Below are 15,302 nucleotides of genomic sequence, written 5' to 3'. Positions count from 1 at the left end.
TAGCAGAGAGTGTGATAGAGGAATGAAGGTGGGGAAGGTGATAGCTGAGAGTGTGATAGAGGGATGAAGGTGGGGAAGGGGATAGCTTAGAGTGTGATAGAGGGATGAAGATGGGGAGGGTGATAGCTGAGAGTGTGATAGAGGGATGAAGGTGGGAAGGGTGATAGCTGAGAGTGTGATAGAGGGATGAAGTTGTGGAGGTGATAGCTGAGAGTGTGATAGAGGGATGAAGCTGGGGAAGGGGATAGCTGAGTGTGTGATAGAGAGATGAAGGTGGGTAAGGTAATAGCTGAGTGTGTGATAGAGGGATGAAGGTGGGGAGGGTGATAGCTGAGAGTGTGATAGAGGGATGAAGATGGGGAGGGTGATAGCAGAGAGTGTGATAGAGGAATGAAGGTGGGGAAGGTGATAGCTGAGAGTGTGATAGAGGGATGAAGGTGGGAGGGCTGATAGCTGAGAATGTGATAGAGGGATGACGGTGGGGAGGGTGATAGCTGAGAGTGTGATAGAGGGATGAAGGTGGGGAGTGTGATAGCTGAGAGTGTGATAGAGGGATGAAGGTGTGGAGGTGATAGCTGAGAGTGTGATAGAGGGATGAAGCTGGGGAAGGGGATAGCTAAGTGTGTGATAGAGGGATGAAGGTGGGGAGGGTGATAGCTGAGAGTGTGATAGAGGGATGAAGGTGGGGAAGGTAATAGCTGAGAGTGTGATAGAGGGATGAAGGTGTGGAGGTGATAGCTGAGAGTGTGATAGAGGGATGAAGCTGGGGAAGGGGATAGCTGAGTGTGTGATAGAGAGATGAAGGTGGGTAAGGTAATAGCTGAGTGTGTGATAGAGGGATGAAGGTGGGGAGGGTGATAGCTGAGAGTGTGATAGAGGGATGAAGGTGGGGAAGGGGATAGCTGAGAGTGTGATAGAGAGATGAAAGTGGGGAAGGGGATAGCTGAGAGTGTGATAGAGGGATGAAGCTGGGGAAGGGGATAGCTGAGAGTGTGATAGAGGGATGAAGGTGGGGAAGGGGATAGCTGAGAGTGTGATAGAGGGATGAAGATGGGGAGGGTGATAGCTGAGAGTGTGATATAGGGATGAAGGTGTGGAAGGGTGATAGCTGAGAGTGTGATAGAGGGATGAAGGTGGGGAAGGGGATAGCTGAGTGTGTGATAGGGGGATGAAGGTGGGGAGGGTGGTAGCTGAGTGGGAGATAGGGGGATGAAGGTGGGGAGGGTGATAGCTGAGAGTGTGATAGAGGGATGAAGGTGTGGAGGTGATAGCTGAGTGTGTGATAGAGGGATGAAGCTGGGTAAGGTAATAGCTGAGAGTGTGATAGAGGGATGAAGGTGGGAAGGGGATAGCTGAGAGTGTGATAGAGGGATGAAGGTGGGAAGGGTGATAGCTGAGAGTGTGATAGAGAGATGAAAGTGGGGAAGGGGATAGCTGAGAGTGTGATAGAGGGATGACGGTGGGGAGGGTGATAGCTGAGTGTGTGATAGAGGGATGAAGATGGGGAGGGTGATAGCTGAGATTGTGATAGAGGGATGAAGGTGTGGAGGTGATAGCTGAGACTGTGATAGAGGGATGAAGCTGGGGAAGGGGATAGCTGAGTGTGTGATAGAGAGATGAAAGTGGGGAAGGGGATAGCTGAGAGTGTGATAGAGGGATGAAGGTGGGGAAGGGGATAGCTGAGAGTGTGATAGAGGGATGAAGATGGGGAGGGTGATAGCAGAGAGTGTGATAGAGGAATGAAGGTGGGGAAGGTGATAGCTGAGAGTGTGATAGAGGGATGAAGGTGGGAGGGCTGATAGCTGAGAATGTGATAGAGGGATGACGGTGGGGAGGGTGATAGCTGAGAGTGTGATAGAGGGATGAAGGTGGGGAGTGTGATAGCTGAGAGTGTGATAGAGGGATGAAGGTGTGGATGTGATAGCTGAGAGTGTGATAGAGGGATGAAGCTGGGGAAGGTGATAGCTGAGAGTGTGATAGAGGGATGAAGGTGGGAAGGGTGATAGCTGAGAGTGTGATAGAGGGATGAAGGTGGGGAAGGGGATAGCTGAGTGTGTGATAGGGGGATGAAGGTGGGGAGGGTGTTAGCTGAATGTGTGATAGGGGGATGAAGGTGGGGAGGGTGATAGCTGAGTGGGAGATAGGGGGATGAAGGTGGGGAGGGTGATAGCTGAGAGTGTGATAGAGGGATGAAGATGGAGAGGGTGATAGCTGAGTGTGTGATATAGGGATGAAGGTGGGAAGGGTGATAGCTGAGAGTGCGATAGGGGGATGAAGGTGGGGAGGGTGATAGCTGAGAGTGTGATAGGGGGATGAAGGTGGGGAGGGTGATAGCTGAGAGTGTGATAGAGGGATGAAGGTGGGGAAAGGGATAGCTGAGAGTGTGATAGAGGGATGAAAGTGGGGAAGGGGATAGCTGAGAGTGTGATTGAGGGATGATAGTGGGGAAGGGGATAGCTGAGTGTGTGATAGAGGGATGAAGGTGGGGAAGGTAATAGCTGAGAGTGTGATAGAGGGATGAAGGTGGGGAAGTGGATAGCTGAGAGTGTGATAGAGGGATGAAGGTGGGGAAGTGGATAGCTGAGCGTGTGATAGAGGGATGAAGGTGGTGAGGGTAATAGCTGAGTGTGAGATAGGGGGATGAAGGTGTGCTGAGGTTGCACCCCCCTGGCCCACAAGCCTCATTCCTGATGAAGGGCCTTTGTCTGAAACGTTGATTCTCCTGCTCCTCAGATGCTGCCTGACCTGCTGTGCTTTTCCAGCAACACACTCTCCACACTGATCTCCAGTGTCTGCAGTCCTGACTTTCTCTTGCAAATGGTTGAGCCTAGGCCCTGCCCCTGAGCAAAGTGGCTCCTTCTGCCACCCTTGATTACACAGCTGTCACTCTCCCCTCAGAGTTTGAGCTTCTGTTATTTCTCCAGTTTGCCTTCTCCACTATATGGTAACGCTGTCTGTTTCTCCAGCCGTCTGGTCAGGGCCCTTGTGGAATACAGTGTCCACTTCTGGTCACACTGTTGTGGGAAGGATATTATTAAACTGGAGAGGGTTCAGAAGAAATTTCCCAGGGTGTTGCTGGGAAAGGAGGGTTTGAGTTGTGAGGAGAGGCTGGATAGGCGAAGACTGGAGTGTCGGAGTTGGAGGGAGTAACTTTATAGAGGTCGATGAAATCATGAAGGATATCAAGAAGCTGAATAGCTAAGGTTTTTTCCCTCGCATGGAGGAGTTAAAAACGAGGGAATATTTTTAGGGTGTGAGGATGAAGATTTTAAAAGGACAGTGGGTGGGCGGGGGGGCAACATTTTTATACAGAGAGTGGTTTGCATGTGCAATGAACTGCTGAGAGGAAGTGATGGATGCAAGTACAACTACAACATTTAAAAGATGTTCGAATCGGTTCATGAATAGGAAAGGTTTGGAGGGATATGGCTAAAGGCAGGCAGGTGGGACGAGGACAGTTTGGGAACATGGTTGGCTGGACTAGTTGGACCGTAGGGTCTACTTCCATGCTGAACGACTTTATCTGACTGATTTGCTTTGGCAGCTCCAGTTATCTGCTGACCACCTCCACTCTCTGCCCTGCAGTCTGTCCAGGATCCTGCACTCGGTCTCTCTGACCAGGTTTCTCCAGCCGTCTCAGTCACTGACAATAAACAGATTGTCAAGTGAACAATATGTTGCTGTTTATGGGAGCTTGCTGTGCAGAAATTGCCAGCGACTGCTCTTCAGAAATATTTCATTGGCCATATTTGTACATGGCGACATGCTGAGGTTGTGTAAGGCACTATATCCCCCTTGCTGTTACTCACCGCTGTCCTCATGGCCCTTGTGAATTCAGTGATTCTCTCATGAGATGTGACGCGCAAGGGGCAGTACAAATGTTCATGCTTCATTTTCTTTGAAGATAGTGCTGTTCCAGTCTGTGTGATAGAAGTTTAAAGCTGCTGAAGAAGTTGGTGCAGTTTCGACAATTTCAAACTCCCTCCACTCAGTGAGTGGAAAGAGGTTTTAAACTTCTCTGAGCTTGCCTTTGAATTGTTAGTGAACTAAAATGTCTGGCATTCCTGCTCGATGTGGTAAGATGGTGTACTTGCTGGCTCTGGGGAACAGGACAGGGGCAAAAATGACCTTATGTCTTTGACGGGATGAATTTGTCTTCCAGGGAACTCGTCCACGTGATCCGCCACTTGGCCAATGCCTTGTGGGAAGCCAAGCTGAAAATTGTGCTGGTGATCCCCCCAGCCATCTCTGCAGGGTAAGCATTGGATGCTGTGCTCAATAACACATGGGCTTTTCCGTCCGGAAATGTCACTGACTGCATAGTCTCCTGAAAAAGCAGCATTAGATCCCAGCTTGGTCTCTTTTCAAATGTGGAGGGCTGTCAGTGAAAGCAGTCACAAGAGGCTGCCAGTGTACTTTTAACAGAAAATGAAAATGTTTATTAAACAAGAAAAATAATGTGCAATATCACTCGAGACAAAACAAGAGGTGACAAAGATTTCAACGCAGATAGCAACAAAGGTTTCAAATCCCCACACTATTCTTTCTATCGTATGGACTAGGAGCAGCAGTCGGCAGCTCAGCCCCTCCAGCCTGCTCTGACATTTTGTACAGTCATAGCTGATCTCATCTCGGCCTTGAGTCTGCTTTCCTGCTCACTCCCCGTAATCCTTTAAACCATTACTAATTAAAAATCTCCTTAAATGTACTTGGTGACCCAGCATCCCCTACATCCGGGGGGGTCCTGAATTTTACCTGTTTATGACTGAGAAAAATAATTTCTCCTCAAATCTGTTTTAAATCTGCCACCCCTTAACATAAAACTGTGTGTCCTTTCATTCTAGATTTCCCCACATCTGCTTTGTCCATCCCCTTATGTACCTCTGTTAGATCTCCTCTCATTCTCCTTGGCTCCAGAGGGTACAGGCCTCAACTGCTCAATCCCTTTCCTCATCTCTGGAATCAATCGAATGAATCTCCTCTGAACTGCCTCCATTGCAACTACATCCCCCCCCCCTTCCTCAAGTATGAGGACCAAACTAGTCCACAGTACTCCAGGTACGGTCTCACTGATACAGCTGCAGCAACACTTCCCTACTTTTATACTCCAAGCCTTTAATAATAAAAGCCAAAATTCCATTTGCCTTCCCTATTATCTGTTGTACCCGCATTCCTGGTTTCTGTGATTCATGCAGGGGGAGGAAATACCCTCGTGGTATTCTGACTGGACCATTAACCCAGCCACCCAGGGAATGTTCGGGGGACCTGGGTTTGAATCCATCCTTGGCAGACGGTGGAATTTCAATTCAATTAAAAAAAAATCTGGAATTAAGAGATTATTTATGATCATGAATCTGTTGCCAATGGTCGGAAAAACCCATCTGGATTCACTAATATCCTTGAGGGAAGGAAACTGCCATCCTTACCTGGTCTGGCCTACATGTGACTCCAGACCCATAGCTATGTAGCTGATTTTTAATGCCCTCTGGGTAGTTAGGGATGGACAATAAATGCTGGCTTACCCAGCAATGTCCACGTCCTGTGAAGGAATTAAAACAAAAGATGCAGAGGAACACCCAGATCCCTCTGCACTGAAGCACTCTGACGTTTCTCTCCATTTCGATAATAAGTTGCCTTTCTAATTCTCCGACCAAAATGGATAACCTCCCGCTTGGCCACGTTAAACTTCACCTGCTAAATTCTGGTCTCTTCACCTGATCAATCCATATTGGTTTGTAAATATCTTCATTGCAACTTCCGGTCCCTCCTGTTCGAGTGTCACCTGCAGATTTGGCTGTAGTACTTTCTATCCTGCATCCAAGTCACTCATATTGATTGGAAATAGTTAGGGCCTGAGACCCAACCCTGTGGCATCCTACCAGTTACAGCTCGCCAACCAGAAAAATACCTATTTATTGTAACTGTCAGCTTTCTGTTGGCCAGTGAATAAATTACTCTGATCCCCACGTGACCTTACACTGTGCATTAACCCTTCATGCAGCACCTTACCAAATGCTGTCTGGAAAATCCAGAATCCCTATTATCGGCATTGCTTGTTACGCCTTAGAGAACTCTAGCAAATTGCACAACCATGATTTACTTTGATAAAACCATGTGGATCCTGATGGATAGTGTTTTAACGGGCAGTACAGCATAGCTTCTGATTCTAGCAAAATCCCAGCTGATTGGAAAACTTCTCTCAGAAATGGAAGGATGCAAGAAACTGTCAAGTGGTTAGCCTGAGGTCTGTCAGGCACAACATATGATGATTATTCTGTAGGTGGTAACAGGACAACGTAAAGAGTCAGAGCGATTTCCTATTTGAGTCCTTTAGGAATGCAATGAACAGGGTGGATAAAGGATCACCAAGTACATTATAAAGAGATGGGAGGTTTAGATTTCCCACAGACACTGAGTGCACAGCTCACTCTGAAATACTCCCACACCCAGTGTGTGAGAGAGAGAGAACGAGAGAAAGAACAGGGGAGGGAGAGAGAACAGGCATGGGGGGAGGGAGAGAGAGAGAAAATGGTCATTTTTTAGGGGGAGGGTGAGGAGGAGTGGACAAGCTGTGTGGGGTTTAGGTGGAGAGGGTTATTAGAGGAGAGATGGAGAATGGGGGGAGAGACACAGAGTGGACGGTCTGTGTGAAGATTGGATGAAGAGGGTAATGGGGAGGGGACAGAGAGAGAATGGGGGTTGGTAGACAGAGAGAGAGAGTGGCCGGGCTGTGTGGGGTTGGTGAAGAGGGTAATGGGGAGGGGGAGAAAGAATGGGGGTTGGTAGACAGACAGAGTGTGTGAGTGGACAGGTTGTGGCGGGCGGGTGAAGAGGGATAATGGATGGATAGGGCTGGGCTATGATGGACAGGGCCCAGAACCTGGCTACCAAGCATTTCTCCCCTCTCCACCCCCACCCTCTGCCCAGAATGGCATTCCCAGTGTTCCCCCCCCCCCCCCCCGGCAAGGAAACCTCCACCCCATCCCTCCCCGTCTGTTTCACCCCACCATACCCTCTTTGACCACTATCCCCCCCCCAGCACCAGAGGCGTGCTCTCTCCCCCCACCGCCATGATGAAGTACCACATGTTCGGTGGCTGTTCTTCAGTCCATCAGTGGGGGGGAAGGATTGGTCAGCGAGCAGTGAACAAACTGTCAGGTAATGAGCTGTCCTCCGATCAACAAATTGTTAATAATGGAGTGCCCTGGTGCTGAGGGTGAAAGGATAGAGTATGTAGACAAGCTGGCTGTGAAGGGGATATTGATCTGGCGAGGCCCAGCAAGTGGGCAAACGTTTGACCATAATGCGGAAAATGTGAGGGTCGGATGGAGACGTAGAGAGGGAGAGAGACTGCAGAATGCCACAGTGCAGAGGGATCGGGGTGTCCTTGTCCATGAGTCTCAAAAGGACAGTGTGTATAATGAATCGTTAGGGAGACAAACGAAATGTGTGCTCGTTGCAAGGGGATGGAATAATAAAAGAGGAAGTCTGGATAGGCCATTGATGAGTCCATACCCTGGCATATTGTGTGCAGGTTTGGTGTCCAGATTGAAGGAGAGATTGACTTGAAGATTCCTGGGATGAAGGGGCCCTTTTTCTGAGGAAATGTTGAAGTAGCTAACACTGTACCCATCGGGGGTGAATGTGGAGTGAACGTTTTGCTTTGGGTGTGGGAAGAGGGGCTGGGTATACAGCGAGCAGTCCCAGGGGGAGGGGGATGAAGAGGGTGGGTGGAGAGAGTCCAAACCATCTGGGCTGGGAACCTGCTGCATTGCCATTTGACGTTGAAGATTGTGTGCCTTGTTCCCTGTTTCCAGGACCAACCAGCCAGGAATGTTTGGGAAGCAGGATTTTGAGCAGCTGGCCCCCGTGGTGGACGCTTTCAGCCTCATGACGTACGACTTTTCGAATCAGCATCGGTAAGCCGTGTCCCAGGGCTCCCACTGGGGAAAGACCGTGTCCAGTCTCGGCCAGCGATCCACGATGTGTAGCTCTGAGGCAGACTCTGACAGGTCTGCAACCTCGAACACATCTTCCGTTTCACCAGGAACCTCGCTCCTACCCTCACACTCGCCCGCCATTTTGTTTTTTGGGTCAGCCCAGAAAGTCCCTCACCTGCCATTCATTCCAGATGGAAATCCCTCTGTCACCCATCTTTTTCTAACAAGGCAACACAGGATTCCCTGTTCACGGTCTTTTCCGAACAAAGGGCACGATATTCCCCACTATCCATCCTGTCGGTCTACACACTTCAGCTACTCCATGCAATCGCCATCCCCTTTCCAAATGCCTGTCAAAATTGGGATTCCGGCACAGTCTTCCGGACAGGATTCTGACACCTCTGTCCTGCCTGGAGCAGTTGAGGTCATTAAGGCCCAGGAGCTGAAGTAGGCCCTACACTAGCACTTCCAGTCGGTGTGCTTGTTGTTGGTCTGAATCGTTGTAAATGATCCCAGCGTGAGGTTGGATCTAACGCAGCACCTTTTATAGCGACATGACCTTCAACCCCCAATCCGAGACCACTGAGCCACTCGAATCAATCCATTCCCTCCTGTCGTTGAGAGAGCAGAGGATGCTCTTGATCTCGCCACCTCAGGATCGTGGGCCCAGGCCACGCTGCTGTGTCAGCGTTGCAACACTTCCCACAAACCAGAATCTGGCTGATCCCAATGGTAGTTGACGTAATTACTAAGAAAGCAGCAGTTTCAGCTCAGTTTCATGAGGCCTCTACGTGGGATCTGACTGAATTGTGTCTGGCTGATGGCTGATTAGCCCCTCTGACTGCAGCTTCCTCTGCCTCTCCCTGCGGTGGCCTCCATATTGGATTGTTTGGTCCAGACACTGGAGTGGCTGAAACAGTGTTCCGTTTGCCAGCATGGATGGCTCCACCTTGGTACAGTGTGTACTGGTTTTGAAACCGTTGGGCTCTTATTAGCGATAAGCTTTGAGCCTCTCCAACGAGATGGTCTGTTTTTTTTTTAAGATTACATATAGTGTGGAAACAGGCCCTTCGGCCCAACAAGTCCACACTGCCCCGCCGAAGCGCAACCCACCCATTCCCCTACATTTACCCCTTACCTAACACTACGGGCAATTTAGCATGGCCAATTCACCTGACCTGCACATCTTTGGACTGTGGGAGGAAACCGGAGCTCCCGGAGGAAACCCACGCAGACACGGGGAGAACGTGCAAACTCCACACAGTCAGTCGCCTGAGGCGGGAATTGAACCCGGGTCTCTGGCGCTGTGAGGCAGCAGTGCTAACCACTGTGCCACCGTGCCGCCCACCAAGTTCTTTCAGACTTTGAACTGGGTCGGCCTGAGTTGCTGTGGGTGTGGTTCCAGTTGAGTGTGATTCCAGTTGAGTGTGAAGATTGATTGCTGTGAACGGGAGTGAAAACCTGGCTGTTGCTTGTTTTGTAGACCCGGTCCCAACTCTCCAATCCCCTGGATACAAGCCTGCGTTCAGACGTTGGACCCAGATGCAGTTTGGAGAAGTAAGATTCTCTTGGGGCTGAATTTCTACGGGATGGACTATGGTATCCTTGGAGGGACAGCAGAGCCCATTGTTGGGCACAGGTAGGGCATACTGTCGGTCTGGAATCAGCAGCGTTGACCAGGCTTGTCTGCAGCGTGGCCCGGGAACGGAGGATTCGTGTCACTCACTTGGGGCTTAACCTTTAGCTTCTGAATTGTTTAAAAATAACCGGCAAAGCTTTCATTTTCAACAAGATCAAACTCAGCTATTGCTGAGCACCACAGACTAAAGAGTGTGACGCATTTATTACGTATAGTACAGGCACCAGGAATAAAAGAAGATGCAGGTAAAAGGTACTTGTAAAAATGGCCATATGGATGAAGGCTTTAGGCCTTTTGTAGATTCTCTTCCCGAGAGTAAGGGGCTTTGAAGAGTTAGAACCCAGTTGCTGCAATAATCTCGGGAGGTGAATAGTTGGCTGTTTCTCGAACTCCACCTTGGTTTTGTGAGGAGTCGGTGGATACCAGAAAGTTTCTTGATCTGTAATAATTCCGTGGTGCTGGTCCTCACAGTTTGCCTGGACCCGTCTGGTCAAATTGTGGTTGTTTCCTGGAAGCATTCCTGTTCTGAGCGGGAAAGTAATTCTCTGTCAGTGTTGGCTTGAGGAATCCTTGCTGCTGAGGTGTTTAGGTTTGGAATGGCGTGCTTTAGGATGTTATGCCGATGAAAATGTAAGCTGGTTGCTTTCCCCAAACTGTTGTTTCCTCCTTTCAGGAGCAGTTGGGTCCATCCAGCAGTGGGGCCTAGCCCCCACTCATTGCCTTTCAGTTGGAGTGATTAACCTTTAACTGTCTCAGCCATTGGTTTGGACAGTTTTCATTGTCAGGTCAGGGCGGGCTGGGCTGAGGTATTCACGGGGTATGGGTGTCGTCAGCTGGGCCGGTATTTTGTTTTCCTGTCCCTAGTTGCCCCCATGAAGCTGGTGTTGAGCTGCCTTCCTGAACTGTTGCAGCCCACATGTTGTGGGTTGACCCACAATGCCCTTAGGGAGGGAAGGCCAGGTTTTGACCCAGCGACCGAGAAGGAACCATGGTCTATTTCCAAGTCAGGATGGTGAGTGGAGGGGACCTTACAGGGGGTGGTGTTCCCAAATATCTGCGGCCCTTGTCCTTCCAGATGGAAGTGGCCGTGGGTTTGGGAGGTGCTGAATTTGGTGGATTTCTGCAGTGCATCTTGTAGATAGTACACACTGCTGCTACTGAGCGTGGAGGGAGGTGGTGGATGTTTGCGGATGTAGTGCCAATCGGGCGGGCTGCTTTGTCCTGTTAACTTGAGTGCTGTTGGAGCTGCCCCCGTCCAGGCGAGTGGGGAGTATTCCATCACCCTCCTGATTTGTGTTTTTGTTGACAGACTTTGGGGGAGTCAGGAGGTGTAGAACAATTCAACAGGGTTTAACAAAAACTGAAATCCTGGATAAAGTGGAACCAGTCCCTGTCGTACACTTAGATTCCCAAGAGACTGTTCAGTAACATGCTTCACAAAAGGTTAATGTTCCAGGTAAAGACTCGTGGAGTTGTGGATAATTTGGGAGGAAGATTGGTTCTTGAATAAAGGATAAATGGGCCTTTTCGATGTGGCGAGCTGAGCCCAGTAAATTCTGTCAAGCATCAGTTCTGGGGCCTCAGCCATTACTGATCGATACAGCTGGCTGTGACATTAAGAGAATATCTAAGTTTTTTGTTAATAGAAAGATTTTGTGTTGATTTATTAATGTCATGTGTAGGGAGGTGCAGTGAAAAGTGCTGTCTTATTTGCTTTACAGATCATACAAAAGCATAAGTGCAGGATACTATGTTACAGCTGCCGGCAAGGTGAATAGAGAGAGAGAGAGAGAGAAAGATCAACATTAACCTTAGAGAGATCCATTCCTGTGTGTGAGGAGGGCACAGGAAGTTGCAAGAAGATGTAGACAGGTTAAGTGAGTGGGCAGATAGTGTATAACGTCGGGAAGGGTGCAGTTTTCACTGCTGGTTGTGAGAATGAGAAAAAGACAAGGTTTTGTTTCGAAAAGTTTGAATCTGGTTGGTGTTCAGAGGGACTGGGGTGTTTCTGTACAAAGAACGCAGGGCAGCAAGCAATGGGAGAGACAAAGGCTGGGCGGTTGGAGTTCAGCTTGCTGCTGAAAGTGTCAGCAATATCGCAGTCACCCGGAGTCTCCCTGGAGTCTCTGTGCTTCAGGATAATGGCAGTGCAAGCAAAGCTTGTTAAAACCCACGCTCAGGTGAGATTGTCCAATTTGTTCCAATGTTCGGTGGGATCCCTGGGTGAGGACGGATAGACTGGCTTCTGTTCTCTTTTTACTCACCCTCTCGGTCGGTTGTGACAAGTTGAATTTTAAAAGAATCCCTTCTCTTGCGGATACTTTAATCCCAGATCAAAATAACTTCAGGTTTAAAGGAACCAATTTCATCAGGCTTCCTTCAGTTATCAAAATAGTGTGTTTATTAGTGACAAAATGCAAGAATTAGTAACACACTCACTCACTCACTCACACTCTCTCTCACACACGCTCACTCTCACTCTCACTCTCACACCTCACATTCACACACTCACTCCTCACACTCACTCCTCACACTCACTCCTCACACTCACTCCTCACACTCTCTCCTCACACTCTCTCCTCACACTCTCTCCTCACACTCTCTCCTCACACTCTCTCCTCACACTCTCTCCTCACACTCTCTCCTCACACTCTCTCCTCACACTCTCTCCTCACACTCTCTCCTCACACTCTCTCCTCACACTCTCTCCTCACACTCTCTCCTCACACTCTCTCCTCACACTCTCTCCTCACACTCTCTCCTCACACTCTCTCCTCACACTCACTCACTCCTCACACTCCTCTCACTCACTCACTCCTCTCACTCACTCACTCCTCTCACTCACTCACTCCTCTCACTCACTCACTCCTCTCACTCACTCACTCCTCTCACTCACTCACTCCTCTCACTCACTCACTCCTCACACTCACTCACTCCTCACACTCACTCACTCCTCACACTCACTCACTCCTCACACTCACTCCTCACACTCACTCCTCACACTCACTCCTCACACTCACTCCTCACACTCACTCCTCACACTCACTCCTCACACTCACTCCTCACACTCACTCCTCACACTCACTCCTCACACTCACTCCTCACACTCACACACACACACACACACCAAAAAAGATAACATTTTAAAATGTACAAGTCAATGTCTAGGTCACTCATGAACTGGTAGTGGAACATTGGTAGTTGAGCTTTCCAGCTTGGTTGAAATTTTTTTGTCTTGATCCTTTTTGAGTGTGAGTGATTAACTTTGGAAGGTGGCATTTGGATACAGGGTTAAAGGCAGGATTCTTGGCAGTGTGAGGGAACATCGGGATTTGGGTCCACGTTCATAGATCCCTCAAAGTTGGCACCCAAGTTGATAGTGTTGTTAAGCAGGCATGTGGTGTGTTGGCTTTCATTAGCGGGGGATTCGATTTAAGAGCCGTGTGGTAATGCTGCAGCTCTATAGGGCCTTGCTTAGACCACACTTGGAATACTGTGTTCCGTTCTAATCACCTCATTATGGGAAGGATATGGAAGCTTTACAGAGAGTGCAGAGGAGATTTATCAGGATGCTGCCTGGACTGGAGGGCATGTCTTATGAAGAAAGGTTGAGGGAGCTATGGCTTTTCTCAATGAAGTGAAGAAGCATGAGCGGTGATGTGATAGGGGTGTAAACATAGACAGAATGAAGAAATGTCTATCACGAGGGGACATAATTTTAAGGTGATTGGAGGAAGGTTTAGGGGCGATGTCAGAGGTAGGTTCTTTACACAGAGAGTGGTGGGTGCGTGGAATATACTGCCAGCGATGATGGTAGAGTCAGAGACATTAGGGGCATTTAAGTTACTCTTGGATAGGCACATGGAAGATAGTGCAATGAAGGGTATGTAGGTTAGTCTGATCTTAGAGTAGGGTAAAAGGCCGACACAGCATCGAGGGCTGAAAGGCCTGTACTGTGCTGTGTTCTCTGACTGTGGCTAGCAGGCAGCACTCAAAGGGAGGAGGGTCTTCTCTGTTGCCTGGCCTGTGGGCTGATTGGTTTCGAGCACTGAGTGAGAGAGTTCTTCACCTGCAACAATTTCGAAGGGTCTGTTTCCATGCTCTACAACTGTCTCTACAAAGAGACACCATATTACTATAGGTCTAGAGTCATACGTAGGCCAGACCGGGTGAGGATGGCAGATTTCCTTCCTTGAAGGGGCATGAGTGAACCAGGTGGGTTGTTATGACAATTGGTGATAGTTGTCATGGCCAACATTGCTCTGAATCTATCGATCCCAGAGTGGTTAATCGATCCCAGAGCGGTTATTTCAGTGTAAAATCCCACCACCTGGCCCACATGTCAGGTTGGAGGGTTTTCAAACCAGGAAGTCGATGCTAGAGTCAGAGTCATTCAGCACAGAATCAGACCCTTTGGCCCAACTAATTCCTGCTGACCGGTATCCCAAACTGAACTAATCCCCATTGGCTGCATTTGGCCCCCAATTCCTCCAAACGTTTCCTACCCATGTACCTGTCCAAGTGCCTTTTAACTGTTGGAATGTTGTAAAACTGCAGATGCTGGAAACCAGATTCTGGATTAGTGGTGCTGGAAGAGCACAGCAGTTCAGGCAGCATCCGAGGAGCAGCGAAATCGACGTTTCGGGCAAAAGCCCTTCATCAGGAATAAAGGCAGTGAGCCTGGAGCGTGGAGAGATAAGCTAGGGGAGGGTGGGGGTGGGGAGAAAGTAGCATAGAGTACAATGGGTGAGTGGGGGAGGGGATGAAGGTGATAGGTCAGGAAGGAGAGGGTGGAGTGGATAGGTGGAAAAGGAGATAGGCAGGTAGGACAAGTCATGGGGATAGTGCTGAGCTGGAAGTTTAGAACTGGGGTGAGGTGGGGGAAGGGGAAATGAGGAAGCTGTTGAAGCCCACATTGATGCCCTGGGGTCGAAGTGTTCCGAGGCGGAAGATGAGGCGTACTTCCTCCAGGCGTCTGGTGGTGAGGGAGCGGCGGTGAAGGAGGCCCAGGACCTCCATGTCCTCGACAGAGTGGGAGGGGGAGTTGAAATGTTGGGCCACAGGGCGGTGTGGTTGATTGGTGCGGGTGTCCCGGAGATGTTCCCTAAAGCTCTGCTAGGAGGCGACAGAGTGGGAATGTTGTCGCTGTTGAATACAGGAACTGTTGGTGGAGCTGTCTGTTTGATTCATGGGGAGAAAGTGAGGTCTGCAGATGATGGAGATCAGAGCTGAAAATGTGTTGCTGGAAAAGCGCAGCAGGTCAGGCAGCATCCAGGGAACAGGAGAATCGACGTTTCGGGCATAAGCCCTTCTTCAGGAATGAGAAAAGTTTGTCCAGCAGGCTAAGATAAAAGCTAGGGAGGAGGGACTTGGGGGAGGGGCGATGGAAATGTGATTGGTGGAAAGAGGTCAAGGTGAGGGTGATAGGTCAGACTGGGGTGGGGGCGGAGAGGTCGGGAAGAAGATTGCAGGTTAGGAAGGCGGTGCTGAATTCGATGGATTTGACTGAGACAAGGTGGGGGGAGGGGAAATGAGGAAACTGGTGAAATCCGAGTTCATCCCTTTTGGTTGGAGGGTTCCTAGGCGGAAGATGAGGCGCTCTTCCTCCAACCGTCGTTTTATTGTGGTCTGGCGATGGAGGAGTCCAAAGACCTGCATATCCTTGGTGGAGTGGGAGGGGGAATCGAAATGTTGAGCCACAGGGTGGTTGGGTTGGTTGGTCC

At 49.5% G+C, this 15,302-nt stretch overlaps 1 protein-coding gene across 1 annotated transcript in view; it reads left to right on the top strand.

Moving 5' to 3' along the window:
- Positions 1-15,302, top strand: part of LOC122547515 (chitinase domain-containing protein 1-like) — a 49,406-nt gene that overhangs the window by 29,212 nt on the left and 4,892 nt on the right. The window contains exons 7-9 of the mRNA XM_087996797.1: positions 4,163-4,255; positions 7,818-7,919; positions 9,424-9,579. Of these exons, the coding sequence (XP_087852923.1) occupies positions 4,163-4,255; positions 7,818-7,919; positions 9,424-9,579 (351 nt within the window). The remainder of the gene's footprint in view (positions 1-4,162; positions 4,256-7,817; positions 7,920-9,423; positions 9,580-15,302) is intronic.

This window comes from Chiloscyllium plagiosum, unplaced genomic scaffold, assembly GCF_037043375.1.
Source record: "Chiloscyllium plagiosum isolate Xiang-an unplaced genomic scaffold, Cpla_swu_hap1 HiC_scaffold_18, whole genome shotgun sequence".
In the NCBI taxonomy this organism is placed as follows: domain Eukaryota; kingdom Metazoa; phylum Chordata; class Chondrichthyes; order Orectolobiformes; family Hemiscylliidae; genus Chiloscyllium; species Chiloscyllium plagiosum.
The sequence above is the reverse complement of the archived record's forward strand: the minus strand, read 5'-3'. Positions and strand labels throughout refer to the sequence as shown.